At 43.2% G+C, this 16,018-nt stretch overlaps 1 protein-coding gene across 1 annotated transcript in view; it reads right to left on the reverse strand.

The window, feature by feature from the left end:
• Positions 1 to 12,114: 12,114 nt before the first annotated feature.
• The window catches only part of Dync2h1 (dynein cytoplasmic 2 heavy chain 1), a 228,876-nt gene continuing 224,972 nt past the window's right edge, over positions 12,115 to 16,018 (reverse strand). Inside the window, exon 88 of the mRNA XM_059267214.1 lies at positions 12,115 to 12,718. Within this exon, the coding sequence (XP_059123197.1) occupies positions 12,560 to 12,718 (159 nt within the window). The 3' untranslated portion in view covers positions 12,115 to 12,559. The remainder of the gene's footprint in view (positions 12,719 to 16,018) is intronic.

Raw genomic sequence — 16,018 nt, forward strand, 5'->3', positions numbered from 1 at the left:
AAACACCATAAGCTAGGTGGCTTATGAACAACAAAAGTTTATCTGTCTCAGTATCAGGTCTGAGAAGCTCATGTTCAAGGCAGGGGCACTCAGAGTCTGGTGAAGGTGCCCTCCCCGAGTCATAGATGACATCTTTTAGTTGTGTTCTAGTTTGGCTCCCTGGAGCTTCCTTATGTGAACCCTAGCCCCAATCCATGAAGGTTTTGTCTTAATGATCTACTCATCTCCCCAATCCCACCTCACATGGGATTATGTGTCAATTTATAAATCTGAAATGACATAAAGGTCCAGTGTGTGACACATAGTGTTGCTGATTCTAGACAGTTTATCTTGATACAGCCCTTGTGGGCTTTCATGACTGTCCTCTTCACATGTTATCATTTGTTATCATTAATAAAAACAATGTATTATTATGTAAATGCGTTGCCTGTGAGTGTGCTGCCTTAGGTCCTATGGCTGTGATGAAACACCATGACCAAAGCATCTTGTGGGGAAAGGTTTTCATCCTACAGCTTTACACTCCACCACTGAGGGAAGTCAGGGCAGGAACCCGAAGGTAGGAACTGAAGCAGAAGACATAAAGGAGTGATGCTTACTGGCTTGCTCCTTATGGATTGCTCTGCCTGCCTTCTTAGACATCTCTGGACCACCTGACCACAGGTGGCACTGCCCCCAGTGGGCTGGGCCTTCTCACATCAATCATCAATCAAAAGAATGCTGTACATACTTGCCTATGGGCAATCTGAGGGAGGCATTTTCTCAACTGAGGTTCTTCCAAATAACTCTAGCTTATGTCGTTGACAAAAAAACAAAAAACAAACAAACAAAAAACCCCAGGAAGTAATTTACCACATGTACACAGTGCCCATAGAGGCCAGAAGGGAGCATCAGATCCCCTGGAGTTACAGAAGACTATGAGTCACCATTGTTGTACCCAGAGTCCCCCAAAGACCATCAAGAGACCAAATCTGATGCAAAAGCAAAGAGTCTTTTTACTATTATGAGTTAACTCGGGACTCTCCGTCCATCTGATGCAGCAGCAGAGCAGGAGAGACCCTGAATAGCAATGGGATAGGGTTTTTAAAGCAAGGGGGCTTGGGGTCTATAGACTACATAGGAACAGACTCAGGATTGTTTTATGTGAGTGGCAATCATGTTAGTATGTAGATGTAACAGTCTTATTAAATAAGAAACACAGAGCCAAATGCAGAGTTAAAAGCCCAAGAGGTCAGAGCAGTAGCTAAGAGCTGATACTAAAAACCCTTTCTTACCCTTTGCTGCTGCTGTCATCCTTCCCCTCAGAAAGAGACCTACTTCCTGTGTATCTGTCTTTTTATTGACTTTCTGTTCTGACTTCTCATTGGTTGTAAACCCAACCACATGACCTCCTCATCACTGCCTGTCTATACAGACCTCTAGGTCTCTACGGTTGGTATTGAGATTAAAGGCATGTGTCTCCATGCTGGTGGTGTCCTTGAACACACAGAGATCTGCCTGTCATGTGATTGGGATTAAGGACGTGTGCTACCACTGCCAGACTTCTGCTATGGCTTGCTATTAGCTCTGACCCCCAGGTAACTTTATTTATTAACATACAAATAAAATCACATTTCAGCACAAATAAAGTATCACCATATGAGTAACTTCTAATTGGCTAGGGTTAGTTGGGGGTTATAGTTATCCATTTTTGGGCAGGCCTGCCTGGATAAGTCCCAGGCTTTCTCCTTGAGCTGCCATGGAGGCTAGCTGGTCTAGTACATACTGACTGTGGGGACTGACTCAGTAGCCCAGGCTCTGTCCTTGACTCATGCACGTAGCTCTAAGTTGGTGAGTGGTCCCAGACAGTAAACAACTGACTGAACCTTGAGCAGTCAGAGTACGTGCAGAAAGGGAGCTACTGCAAGGACTATGTCTTTTGTTCATGGCCCTCCCAGAAACTGCTTGCTCAAGTCTCAGGAACTGAAATCGAGGCCTGATTTCTGAGAGAAGACTGACAGCCTGTTATGGCATTTGCTTGGTCCTTTCAACCATGTGTGTACTGAAAAGTGAACCTAGGTCCTCTGCAAGAGCAGCAACTGCTCTTAACCACCAAGCCATCTCTTCAGCCTTGTATCAGTATTTGATTTTTTTTAAATTTCAAAACAATACTCCAGTGTATGTATATACATTTAAAAAGCCCTACTCATCTAAAAGTAGGATATTTTCTTTCAATACCTCTTGGTTATCCCTCTTGGTTACTTCTGAGGACTAAGCGTGAGGAGATGGACACACACACACCCTGAGGGAGGCGCGTATCAGGTGCCATTATGGTGAGCAAATGTATGGTGGGGTATGGAAGGGAGAGAGAGGTTCACATCCTGGGGAGAGAGGCGGATCTGAAGAGACAAAAGTGGTGAGAAATGGGCTGATGTGGGTGGCCTGCTTGCCACTTAGGGCCATGGTGACATCTGGTCCTGGGCGGCTGCCAAGGGCCATGTCTGGGGCTGGGGCCCTGCCTCAGCATGGTCTGTGTTGATGCCACGGCTTCTGTTACCATCAAAGACCATGAGGATGTCCAGGGTCTGGACCACCACATATTGCCACGTTGATACCCAAGGGTCATGCCACCATAGGGGCCATCCTGATCTGAGTAGACTGGGCTGCTACGCGGGACTATGGAGCTGTCTAGGCTTGAGCTGCAGTGAAGGGCCATGTCTAGGTCCATGTTCCTACAGAAACTGGGGACTGTGTTGATGTCAATGGCTCCTGCTACCATCAAAAGTTATGCAGAACCCTGGGATCTGGGCCAATACCTGAGGCCATGTTGATATCTGAAGGTCATGCTGTCACTGGGGACATGTAGATCTGAGTGCCCCTGGAAGCCAGGAGAGTGCATCAGATCCCCAGAACTGGAGCTACTGATGGCTTTGATCTGCTGTGTGGGTGCTGGGAATTAAACCTGGGTCCTTTGGAAGAACAGTTATAACCACTATGAAATCTCTGGAGTCCCAAATTACATTTTTAACATAAAAATAGACAATACAAGAATGTGCATGTGGGTTTGCATACATATTCCTTGGGTTGCTTTTGTCATATTTTTGTCAAATAAACAAGAAAAGTAAATAATAAAGGAACTGTGGTGATATTGGGGAACACAATATACTGTGCACCCTAATAAACTTATCTGGGGTCAGAGAAAAGAACAGCTACTTTATTAAACATAGAGGTTAGGCAGTGGTACTACACGCCTTTAATCCCAGCATTCTGGAGGCAGAGATCCATGCAGATCTCTGTGACTTCAAGGCCACACTGGAAGCTGAGCCAGGCATGGTGACACACACCTTTAATCCCAGGAAGTGATGGCAGGAAGCAGAAAGGTATATAAGGCATGAAAACCAGGAACTAGAGGCTTTTTAAACTTTTAGGCTTTTAGCAGCAGTTCCACTGAGATCCATTCGGATGAGGACACAGAGGCTTCCAGTCTGAGGAAACAAGATCAGCTGAGGAATTGGCGAGGTGAGGTTGACTGTGGCTTATTCTGTTTCTCTGATCATTCAGCCTTCACCCCAATACGTAGCTCCTTTTAAGATTCGTGTTACAAGGAATTCCATTCATATTTATATAGCCTATAAGGATCCCTCAGGTGTGTTTGGGGTCTCCTAAGAAGCAGAGCCAATATCATGCACAGATACATAACAGATTGTGGCATCTGGCTATGGAAACAGAGATCAATGAGTCCCACCATGTGCTGTCTGCAAGAGAGCTGGAAAGGCTGCTGGTAGATCTGTCTGAAGCAACATTGGATGTTTGAGAGATGGAGGAAGAACTACTTGCTTCTGGAGCCCAGAGGCAGGAGAATCAGGGCATTCTAGTGTCCTGGAGCAGGAGGGAGGACTCACCCTTCTCTGCCATTTGATTTGGTCCTGCTCTCCACATACTGGACAAGCTCTTCTCACCCCCCTTTTGGTGAAGGGTGATCTTTTTACTCAGTCTTCTGATTCAAATAAACATTTCTTCTTGACACACTCTTGCAAACACATCCAGAAGTATGTGCCAGCTATCTGGGTATCTTTTAACTCTGTCATTTAATATATAAAAGTATGGACACTGTGGGAATTACATAGTCACATTACCAGGGTGGTGGTGGTACCCAAAGTCACATGGAAGCTTATACAGCAACATTGGGAGGGAGAGACATTCACACTGGCATCCTTATGGTGTGCACAGGTACACTCACCTGTCTGGAATATTTCAGAGCTCTCTACAAAAATGAGAAAGATGAAAAGTGGTTCTGATTTCATCATTCCTTTGAGGCAAGACAGAATGTCTATGTGAGCGGCAGCACCCCAGAGCAGTGCTGTGCAGTAGCATTGGTAGCAAAGGACCTCTTAGTTGGCATTTCTGAGAGCTAAGTTCATCAAATCTCTTCCCTATAACCCTCCTGGGTTTCATTAGGTATCAGAAATATGCAACAGGCATTTTGACTGGTACCATCAATTCATTTTATCCTCATCAAAAGCTCTTCTACGGTAAATATTTGTTGGGATGAATTGGTTAGTGTGTGGTTTGGAAGTGTCCCTGTTCATTCCTTTCAGCATGATTTATGCTGGGGGATGTGGCTGGCTTTTTTTTTTCTGAGGGTGTGGCACAAGGTAATTTTCTTACTACCTTATTAGTTTACTACTTAAGAAAGTCACTTAACCTTAGTTGTTCATCAATGAAATGGGCATGATAATAAAAGATTTTAATGTCTCAGTCAGTCATGTGGGGAAATGATGGATACACTGTATATAACCCTTGGTTGCTGTCACACACAGTCTGTTGGGCTGAAAAGCAGGTGGGAACACTGATCCTATTAAGTTACTGTTCTTCTTGTGGAAACAAAGTACATCTTTAACCTAGAAGTGCAACTATGGCTGAGCCAGATAAAGCAAAGTTTGAAGGTATCATTGTCACATGTCAGCCTAAGTTATTTTTGCATAGCACATTCATATTATAAAACTTATTTAAGAACTCTTTGAAACAGCATTTAAATTCATGTGTGCTCTCAAGGTGACACTGAGCACCTTAGAGTACAATGAGGAGATCATATGATGCTATCGGATGGCATTTCTCTTGATCTCCACATCACAGTTTAAAGTGGGAAGCATTCACACTGAACAGCTCAGAAACCAGACACCTTGGCAAAAGCAACTTGTAGGTTCACAAGACTACAACTGGCAGCCTGGGCATTTTGTCCCAAGCCTGGGCTCTTGCCACCGTGTACCTTTGTCATCATCATATTGAACTTTGAAGTTGCCATCTGTACCTGAAGTGCAACCATATGTGTAGTAGAAATGCCACAATTTGGGGTATTGCTTCTCTGAAATATGATTTCATGTTGGCCTTGAAATTGCTATATATCCAAGAGTGATCTTCTCCTCCACCTGCTAGTGCTAGGATGACAGGTGTATGCTCACACATCTGGCTTTTGTCTTACAGCTTAACAACTATCAAATGATTGCTATGCACAAAGGCCAACAAGCCCACATCTGAGCTGATGAAAAACTGCAAAAGTAACTTCAGTAGTAGGCTCATTTTAGGAAGACCATTTTGTCGTCCCCCCCCCCCCCCATGTGAAACCTCCTCAATCAGAAGCCATAGGATAATAGTGGCATTAACTTAGGTTCCTGGTCTTATTTGAATACTTAGGTCTAGTCCCTGCTTTTGGAGGGAGAGACTATCTGGACTTAGTCCTGTTGTCTACATCATCAGCTCACTAGTGTGTGTCCTTCAGTCCATTCAAGGTTGCAAAATCTCTGTGGCACAAATGAGGCCAAAGGAGGCATCTGGGGTACTAAGTCCTAAAGTCTCAAATCCACCATGGCAGGGCTTGTTCTAGGAAGGGGACTAAAGAGAGAGACATGACAAAAGGAAGCTGTCATGGACCAGGATCTTTAAGGAGGATCTGGAGTGGCCAAGGATCTTGTGTTCATATTCTTTGTCCAAAAGGCAACCCCAGGAACAACCTATAGAGAGCAGAGATGCAGTGTTGGAGATTTTGAACATGCTCAGTCAGTGAGTTCAATGAGAGCTAGGGAGTAAAACTTGAGGCAAGTAGTGACTTCTAACACAAAGACTTATGCTTTGTAAATACATGGCTCCAACCTTGAGTGTTGCTAGAGTTTTCCTGCCTGGCCCACAGTCAGGAAAAATCTCTCATCTGCCAGTCCCAATCAAGTAAACACACAGAGACTTATATTGCTTACAAACTATATGGCCGTGGCAGGCTTCTTGCTAACTGTTCTTACATCTTAAATTAACCCATTTCTATTAATCTGTAGGTTGCCACATGGCTCGTGGTTTACCAGTATCTTAACATCTTCTCATGGCGGCAGCTGGCAGCCTCTCCTTTGCTCCAGCCTTCCTGTTCCCAGAATTCTCCTCTCTGCTAGTCCGGCCTATACTTCCTGCCTGGCTACTGGCCAATCAGTGTTTTATTTATCAATCATCCACAGCACTTCCCCTTTTTCTTTTTCTTTTCTTTTTCAAAAAGAAAGGTTTTAACTTTAACATGATATTGGTGAAGTTATTAAGGCAACTCCACGTAGTTAAAAAAGAGGTTTATTTTGTGGGGTAACTCACAAATGAAGGGATAGGTAACAGTGTCTGGGAAAGGTGTAGCGCAGTCCGGCGGTATTCTCTGGAGAACTCTGCTCAGTCTACTTCCAGCATCCAGGGTCCAGGAACCAAGAGAGCGGGTCCATCCGGATCTTGGGTCTTCAGGGTCCTCTCTTGGCCAGGCCTTGTAGGCGTGACAGTTACCGAAGCCTCAGTGGGGGTTGGAATTTCCAGATCAAGGTTGGAATGGCTACACTACACACAAGTGTTATAAGACAATCTTGCTAAGGATTCTACTGGGAGCAGAATTATCTATGGTTAAATAATAAGATAACATCTAAAATATACAGGTGTCACTGACTTTAAAAATAAAAAAATTGCATTAGGTTATAATTGGAGTCCATTACTATTTCCAGATGGTTTATGTTGGTATCTTGTCTTCTGAACTTTTCATAGAACTCCCAACTTTTACTGTGTATGTGTACATGCAAGTGTGGGTATGTATGTACAGGTATGGGACATGTATGTATATGTACAGGCTTGGGGTTGACATCAAGTGTTTCCTGTAATCTCTCTCCATCTTATTATTTTTATAAACATTGCTTTTTTATTTTTCCCTCAATGTAATAATTCTATTAATTATTTGGGAATTCCATACAAGGTATTGCATCACACTGCTTCACTTCCCATTTCCCTCAGGTCCACCCTCCCACCACTGCATACCGCCCAAACAAACAAACAAAACCCACCAAGTCTAATTGTGTTTCCCATATACTCACTGGGACATGGTCACACTCCCAGTGGCCAGCCCCTTAAAGAAAACTGGGTCCTCCCCCAAACCTCAACAGCCATCAACTGTGAAGAGCTACACTTCAGCATCTTTATCACAGTTCTTAAGGGCTTTTCAATAGCTTCCTGTCCGGACTTCGTCTTTTTTTGTGTGTTGGGGCGGGGGGGAGTGTTACAGAAGCCTTCAAGGTCTCTCATTCTCAGTATGAGTCTGCAGTCATCAACACTATTGCAAAAGAAGCTTCCTTGCCCATAGCAGCTGGCAGCAGCATGGATCATGGACTTCCACAAGGCTCTGGGAGGCAGCATGGATCATAGACTTCAACACGGTTTTACAAAACCTTAGGAGGCCCTGAGACCTTAACACAACTGACTCCATGATGGAAGTGCCATTCAGGCTGTAAAACTCAGCACATGGACAGCACCACCTGCCAAAACTAAAACGAAGGCCTAATCCATCAAAGTCCATTGTTCTGGGAAGTTTCCAAATGAACTAACCTTGCTTTTTAACTTCTGTAGTTCCACTTCTGGCCAACTGTTCCTGTTAACTGAAGTATGTCAACCCAGAACATGTTTTTTGTGCTTAAAAACTCACCCTGAAAAGGGGCTCAGGGCTACACTGGGATCAAGAACACCCTGTGTAGTTGTTAGCCAGCTAATGAAGACTTTCTATTGGCTTAAACCCACATCTGAGCAGCCTTCTCTGTTAAGTACCCTACAACAGTTTCTAGTGGTAGCTTTGAAAAAATAAACCTGGTCCCCGGAAGCAGCATGGACCTTGGACATAAACATGGTTGCCAGCAGCAGTGTGACCATGGACATCACCATGACAACAGCACAGACCACGGACGACAACATGGTCTCCAGCAGTAACACAGAGGTCTTTCCAGGAGACTTAATCTGGAAAATGAACCGTTCTTCACCTCAGATATCTTGTTGCTATTAGTCAGGGTGATCATGTGGTTGGATGGCGTGTGTGTGTGTGTGTGTGTGTGTGTGTGTGTAGGACATGCATGAGCCCCAGGCTGCTGCTGTACACCACCCTGCCCTTGGCACTGGTCCTGCTTGCGACCTGCCAACTGTGCTGCATCCCTGAACTCTCCCCTCCCCGGCAGGGCAAGCAGTGCAGTAGCAATAGCAGCAGCCGCCACCACCACAGCCTGTGGAGTGGCAACACCGGCCTAGGAGGCAGACAGGGCTGGGGTGCAAGGACGTGCTCCTTTGTTCGCTGCAGCTGTGCTCCCCACACCCATCACCACTGCCTCGTCACTAGTTCCCCTCCACCGTTTGCAGCCCCATCCCACCATCTGTTTTCCAATTCTATGAAACCACTTTTCAAAAGCATCTTCCTATAGGACCTGGGTTCCAGGCTGTCCTTTTCCACCCCACCCCTACCCCCACCCCCAATCCCCCACAGATATTGTGTGTTCTACAGCCTCATCCTCTGCTGCCCAGTCTCCCCTTTGAAGCCTCCATGGGTCTCTCAGACTCCTCAGACTCCCAAGGTCCCTTGCAGGCTAGTGGCTGCTGCCATCTTAAATTCTCTCTCCACTTTGTTTGAGATGAAGGACTGTCATTGAACTGGAGCTCCCCAATTTAGCTACATTGGGTGGCCAGAAAGCCCCAGGAGTCCTGCTGCCTCTGAAGCTGCATGCTGGGATTACAGGCACACATGGCTATGCTTGAATTTTACATGGGTGCTAGGAGATTAGATTTATATCCTCACACTTGTGTGATACTGTTCTGACAAAGCCATCTTCCCACTTCCTAACTTGTACTCTTTTCTAACCAATGAGTGATCCATTTCTAGGAAAGGAGATACACTGAAGATACCTTTCAATACTTAGAAAATGTTTACTTTTGATAAAGTTTCACTGTGTAGCCCAGGTCAGCCTTGAATCTGGAACCTTACTCTTAACTTCTAAGTGCTGTGATTATAAGTGTGTGCGACTGCCTGACTCATAGTGCTGGATTTTGACATATTCTATTTTCTTGTTTCTGTTTTTACTTTCTTAGGTTCCAAATGCCCAAGTCCTTTCTGAAATAGTGCACAAGAACTGGGGTGGGGGAGGGGGTGTATTTAGACACCACAGAATCAGAACTAATAAATGATCAGAGAATAATATTTGGGCCAACAGTTTTTTTTTTATCTGTTAAAAATATAGCTTGACAATCATATCTATGTGTATAAAAATATATGTAGGTCAAGACCTCATTCTCAATAAGCTTGCTTAGTTTTCCCTCTACTTGGGTTTACCTTTTGTCCTTCCACCAAATAGTCATTGGAATACATTTAGTTTTCAGTAAGAAAATTTCAGTTTTAACATCTGTATGGACTTTAGATGCACCTGAGTGTTTGGAACCTGATTGGTTCACTTCTATTTAATGCCATAGAAGGCCTAAGTATGGGCAAGGAAATCATCTCTTCACCAAACTCCAGGTGTTTTTTTTTTTTTTTTTTTTTTTTAGGTTGAAATGTTAGAGAACTCAGCTTCATAATGCACAGCAGAGCAGTTAGAAAGTCACTGTTAAACAGAAGTATGTCAAACAAAATTCCTTAAGATCCTTTTCAGTAGCAAAAGGTTTTCACTCCAGAACTACACACAATTGTTCTCTTCAAAGCAGAAATGAGGCCCAGGGATGCTGTCTGCCTGTGCTGGGGTTCTGGGATGCTCTCGGCTTTGCTTGGGTATTTTGAATTCTTTGTCAGATTTACATTTCCTCTGACTAGTCATCTTCAACTACCTTACTCAATAAACTCATCCTTTTGAGGTTGAGGTTGATTTAGGGAAGCAGTCTGAAATTATTTTGAAACAGATTTGATGACCAAGCTGTCTAAAGACAGCAGTCATCGAGTTCACAAATACATAAACTCCAAGATGTGAGTGATACAAACATACATGTACTGAAAAATAAGGTGAGACAGACAACCTGTTGAGACAGGTTCTCTCCTAGGCTAGCCTTGAAATTGTGATCCTCCTAGCTCAGCCTCCCAAGTGCTGGGATTAATGGCATGTTCCACCACACCCAGCGATTTTCTTCTTTTTAAAAGTCATGTGTTGCAAAATGCTAATGCAGTCTTGTAAATGCATTCCAATGACTATTTGGTGGAAGGACAAAAGGTAAACCCAAGTAGAGGAAAAACTAAGTGAGCTTATGGTGTCTGTACCTTCTCTAGGGATGCCTTCTCCCAAGTCTGCTTGTCACATTATTCCCCTCAGCTCCCATGTACTCAGCTGAGTTCTGTCACATCCTATAACCATGTCCATCAGAACTTAGCAAACCTTCATATTAAACCTCCCCTGTTCAAATCAGTGTGGGCTGTGGCTTTTGTCTCCTTCAGAACTAAACGGATACAAATGATGACACAATGAAAACTGGTATTTCTAAGTTTTTCTTATTTCCCAGAAACTTCAAAATTACACATGCATTGAGGCGTTTAGCCACATGGACTCTCACAGTCTCTTAGAAATAGGTGGTAGAAGCGCACCTGTACGGGAGATCCAATGCTGACTGTGTGGTGCTGCTTTCACCTTCACACGCTCACTGCACTGGTTCCTGGGCTGTTATTTTCTGTTTCTTGAGGATTACTTTGAGATTCTATTCTTTTTTTTTTTTTCCTGGTGGTCTTTATTACCCCTGTTTATTAAGCATATTTTCTTTTGAGTGTTTTATTTTGCAATACAATTCAGTTCTACATATCAGCCACGGATTCCCTTGTTCTCCCCCCTCCATCCCCCCTCACCTTCCCCCCAGCCCATCCCCATTCCCACCTCCTCCAGGGCAAAGCCTCCCCCGAGGACTGAGATCAACCTGGTAGACTCAGTCCAGGCAGGTCCAGTCCCCTCCTCCCAGGCCGAGCCAAGCGATCCTGCATAGGCCCCAGGTTTCAAACAGCCAACTCATGCCTGATGCCTCCCAAACAGATCAAGCCAATCAACTGTCTCACCCATTCAGAGGGCCTGATCCAGTTGGAGACCCCTCAGCCATTGGTTCATAGTTCATGTGTTTCCATTCGTTTGGCTATTTGTCCCTGTGCTTTATCCAACCTTGGTCTCAACAATTCTCGCTCATATAAACCCTCCTCTTTCTCACTAATTGGACTCCCAGAGCTCTACCTGGGGCCTAGCCATGAGCATGCTGCCACGGAGGCAGATCCCCACACTTGGCATTTATCATCAAAAAGAGGTTACCTACCGAGAGGAGAAATAAAGGCTAAAATAAATGGGAAAAGACTGAATTAAGAATAGAATCTCTGCATCCTTTATTTCTCCTCTCGGGAGGTAACCTCTTTTTGATGATAAATGCCAAGTGTGGGGATCTGCCTCCGTGGCAGCATGCTCACTTACCATGCACAGGGTCCTGACCTCACTCCTGACACTGGAGGAAGATGTGAAACGAAACAACAGAACCCAATAGTATTGGCTCCAGTGCAGACACATACATAGAAGACTAGAGCGCTATTTTACATCCGTCTCCCAGCAAAACACAAGTCTCAACCCTTAAGAGTTGTTTGTTCCAAGTGGACAGACAGCTGGACATAGCTTTGGGCTCCTGAGGTGTCACTCAGCTGCAGCGTCCCTAGTTTCTTTGGTTTTACGGAGTCTTGCAAAGCGGAAACAACATGCTCCAAAGGACATATGAAAGAGATTAATCTAAATCCAGTAACCAGAATCTGTTTCCATTCTCTACACCCTCATGTGAGTTTTTCCTTTTCACCCTTAAAATACTATGTACTATATCATGTAATATACACAATGAAATGACATAATGTTTAATTGTTAAGATAATTCATTCATTATGCCTTTGTACATTGTTCAATGCTTAAAAGCAGAATGGTACATATATTTAAAACTATAGAAGACTAAAACAACTATATGCAATTACATAAAATGATAGCCAAAATATTGACTTCTTAAATATAGTACTTTAAATCTTAAATAATTGAACCACTGAAAAAGTAAATTTCTTCATAAAAATATCTAATGCCACCAAATACCCCACTTTATTATAAAATTCTTTAAGGTCCACAGTGCTGGTATTACACATTTATTACAATAAGAACCCACGGAGATCAACAACAAGAAACTAACTGCAGATATTCTGAACTAACATTTCAGACTGACCACATGTTCTGTGTAAAACTTGGCAGGAACTGTCCTTTGCTAGGCTGTCCTGTGTTGCCTTCGATTTACTGATTTTTAAGAAAGAGCGCTGCCCCACACTGGATCCACTGGTCCTGGTTGCCCCCACAGGGAACATCGATGTTGGTCACCACACGATCCCTCTCAGCACTTGTATAAACAGGCAGAGAGATGCATTCATCAGGGGAGTATGGACCATATGCACCCTGTTCAAAAGAAAAAAAATGGTCTAAAAATACAGCGTCAAATACAGACCTTCCAATTGCTATGTGTATTAGATATTAATTTATATTTCAAGTAAAGATTACTATAATAAATTCCTATATCCCACATCAGTTCACTCACACCCAATCATGGCTCCTTTAAAAACTTGCCTAGGGCCAGGCAGTGGTGGTGCACACCTTTGATCCCAGCACTCAGGAGGCAGAGGCAGGTGGATCTCTTGCTAGCTTGGTCTACAAAGTGAGTTCCAGGACAGCCAGAGCTTTTACCAGAGAAACTCTGTCTGAAAACAAACAAAGAACCATCACAAACAAACAAACAAAAAAACCCCAAAACCTTGCCTTGGGACTGGGAAGACGACTCACTAGCAATCAAGAGGGCCTGAGTTCAAGTCCTTAATAATTACACAGGAGTCAGACACATAGTAGAGGCAGTTATAATTCCAGTGCTCCTAGGGAGACAGGAGAATACCAGAAAGCCCACTGGCCAGCTAGCCTGCTGTATGCATTGGTACATGAGAAAGACTCATCTTCTGACCTCCCCAATGTGCCCAACTACATTTGTGTTCTCTCTCTCCTCTCTCTCTCTCTCTCTCTCTCTCTCTCTCTCTCTCTCTCTCTCTCTCTCTCTCTCTCGTGTACGTGCACGCATGCACGCACGCGCGCGCACACACACACACACACACACACACACACACACATTAAAACTGTTCTTTAGCCCCAAATACTGGAATATGCTGAAAATTCAACTTATAAAATTTATCTATAATTCTATAAAATATAAAAGTACAACATTTCTAAGCAGTATATGTCTACAAAGAACTTCCATTTCTCATTTATTACCACGAAATTCAATTTAGAAGGAACAGGTTGGATAAGTGGATCTACTCTCCCTTTACGTTTAACAATGTATTTCCGTAGCACTCTCCTGGGGCATCAGTGAGTGTTGCTGCTTTCATATGTTAGCTGGTGGACTTAGGCACTTTTGCTGTGGTTCAGGGCATTTATCTTACTGGTACTCAAGCTGTTTTTCCTTACCCAGTAGCCATCCAAGTTGGGTACTGAGTTTTGGGGCCTTTGCTGACATAGCTTCACTGGGTCTCTAGTGTGTCATGCAACTTCTCCCACAGAAGTCAAGTCAATGATTACTGTGATGATCCCTGGCCTCTTTCAAGAGAAATATCATCAAAGATCTTCATCTTGTTACCAGGAGTGGCTAGTCACTCACAGTGTAGAACTTTCCGGTGAATGGATCTCAGAAATAGGCATCCTTTTCAAAGAAGGATTTTCAAACAAGATCGTAATGGTGCTTCCAATTAAAATCTAACACTGGTGTTTAGACTGAACTTATGATCTCATTCAACCAATGAATTATTAGTGTTTTGGAGTTGGAATGGAATTTAAGTGCTAAAATGGACTATTCTAGAAAGAGACAATTGGATTAGAAGCCCATAGAGAGTTTACCCATGGTAAGCATAGCCCATGAACATTAGCACATAAGCATGATTATTATCTTTCAAAATAGGCATGATCATTTACATAAGCATGGTTTTAGGATAAGGAATACTTGTCTAGAAGCTAAGTATTTTGTTCCCTAGGTCAAGGGGCATGTGACCCTTGCATACGCCACGGGAAGTTGGAGCTTTATTCATGTACACACTTTATTATTTGGACTGTTATTTCTACCAATTCTGAAATCATCCAGAAAAATCACCCTTTTAGCACCGACTGCCTGTAGTGGATGATGCTATGACAGATATAAATAAAATAGTTTTCTTTCATGGAAATATTTTTTAAAATCCTATTTTTAAGTTGGCATTATATAAACCTTTTTTTAGCTTTTCCAACATGAGGATTTTGCTGAGATCCTTGGTCTTTGATGTAAGTTGCTTCAGGCTCTTTGACATTCCTGAATTTTAACCTAACACACATACAATAAGACTTGTGCTTTATGCAGGTCATTCCCATGAAAGAATGCAGGCCACCTGCCCTGGGTCTCCCTGGTCATCTCCAGTGTGTGATTGTTGTTAGTTACTCAGCCTTCCATGTGACAGTACTCTTGGGCTCATGGTGCATATGTCAGGAAGGCTGAGTGTTCATACACAGAAAAGATGGCCTTCAGTGCAGCTTACAATTCAGTTTAGGAAAGACACACATCAAATATCAAGAACATAACTTTTAGGTAAAGAGTATTAAAACTGAGTCTTCTGGGATGTCATCCTAACAAAGGTTTATGAGAGAATGAATTCTTAGTTGGACTGCTTGAAAATGTAGAGACAGAAGTAAGGGGAATTTCAGACTCCTGTCACTGACTCACTTCTCCAATTCTGCTTACAGGGTAAAGCACTGGGATTCAGAACTCAGAACATCAATGACTTCGTGCAAGCTTTCTTCTGCTGTTACCTCTCAGTCTTTACACAGAGCAGACAGACATACACAGCCGATGGTCTGAGGTGATCTGAAGCCTACCACTGGGGAGGTCGGCTCTTTCTAGAGCACCTGTGTGGGCAGCACTGTTTTTGGTGTCGGGAGACAACAGGAACAGGACGCAGGGATGCTGTGCACTCATTTACAGCTCCCTGTTTCCAAGTTCTTCCAGGCCTGCTCATGGCTGTGGGCTTCCCATGCTGCAAGGGAGATCACATATTTTTCTCCCCAATCCTACAACATTGTAAGACAAAGTATCACTGTGGCTTCTTGACATTCTACTTATCATTTATCATTCCCCTTTCTTTTCTGAAAGCTCAGTGGACTTGCTTTAAGACCCTAATCATAAATGATGCATGCAGAAGCAGAGCCAGAGATCTGGCCAACCGCAAAATGACTCCAGTTCCCTGGGCATGCCATGTAACTTGATTAAATTCTGATGATTCAGTTCCTTCTTTAATATCTATTTTACTAGGCCGAAGAATCAGACTAGCTAGCTTAAGATGCTTGGAAAAAATTAAAATTGCATTAAATCTATTAACAATTACACCGTTCAATTATCATAAATGAGACATGTGAAGACTGCAAATAGTTTATGATAGCACATAGAAAGTATTATGCAACTAAAATTCAGTAATTAAAAATCTATATATTGTAATTGCATTAGTTACAATAAATAGGGACTAGTCAGTTGGTTGGGCTCAACACTGATGCTAAAGTCCAAAATGTGATATAATTTGGCCTAGTTACTTTCATACATACCATCTTATGTGAATAAAGACATGGTAGGGTTTTCCTCCTTCTCTAATGTATCTGTTAATGGAATGTAACTTTGGTGCTTTACACAAAGTGAGTTAA

Source organism: Peromyscus eremicus, chromosome 7, assembly GCF_949786415.1.
Source record: "Peromyscus eremicus chromosome 7, PerEre_H2_v1, whole genome shotgun sequence".
Classification (NCBI taxonomy): Eukaryota; Metazoa; Chordata; class Mammalia; order Rodentia; family Cricetidae; genus Peromyscus; species Peromyscus eremicus.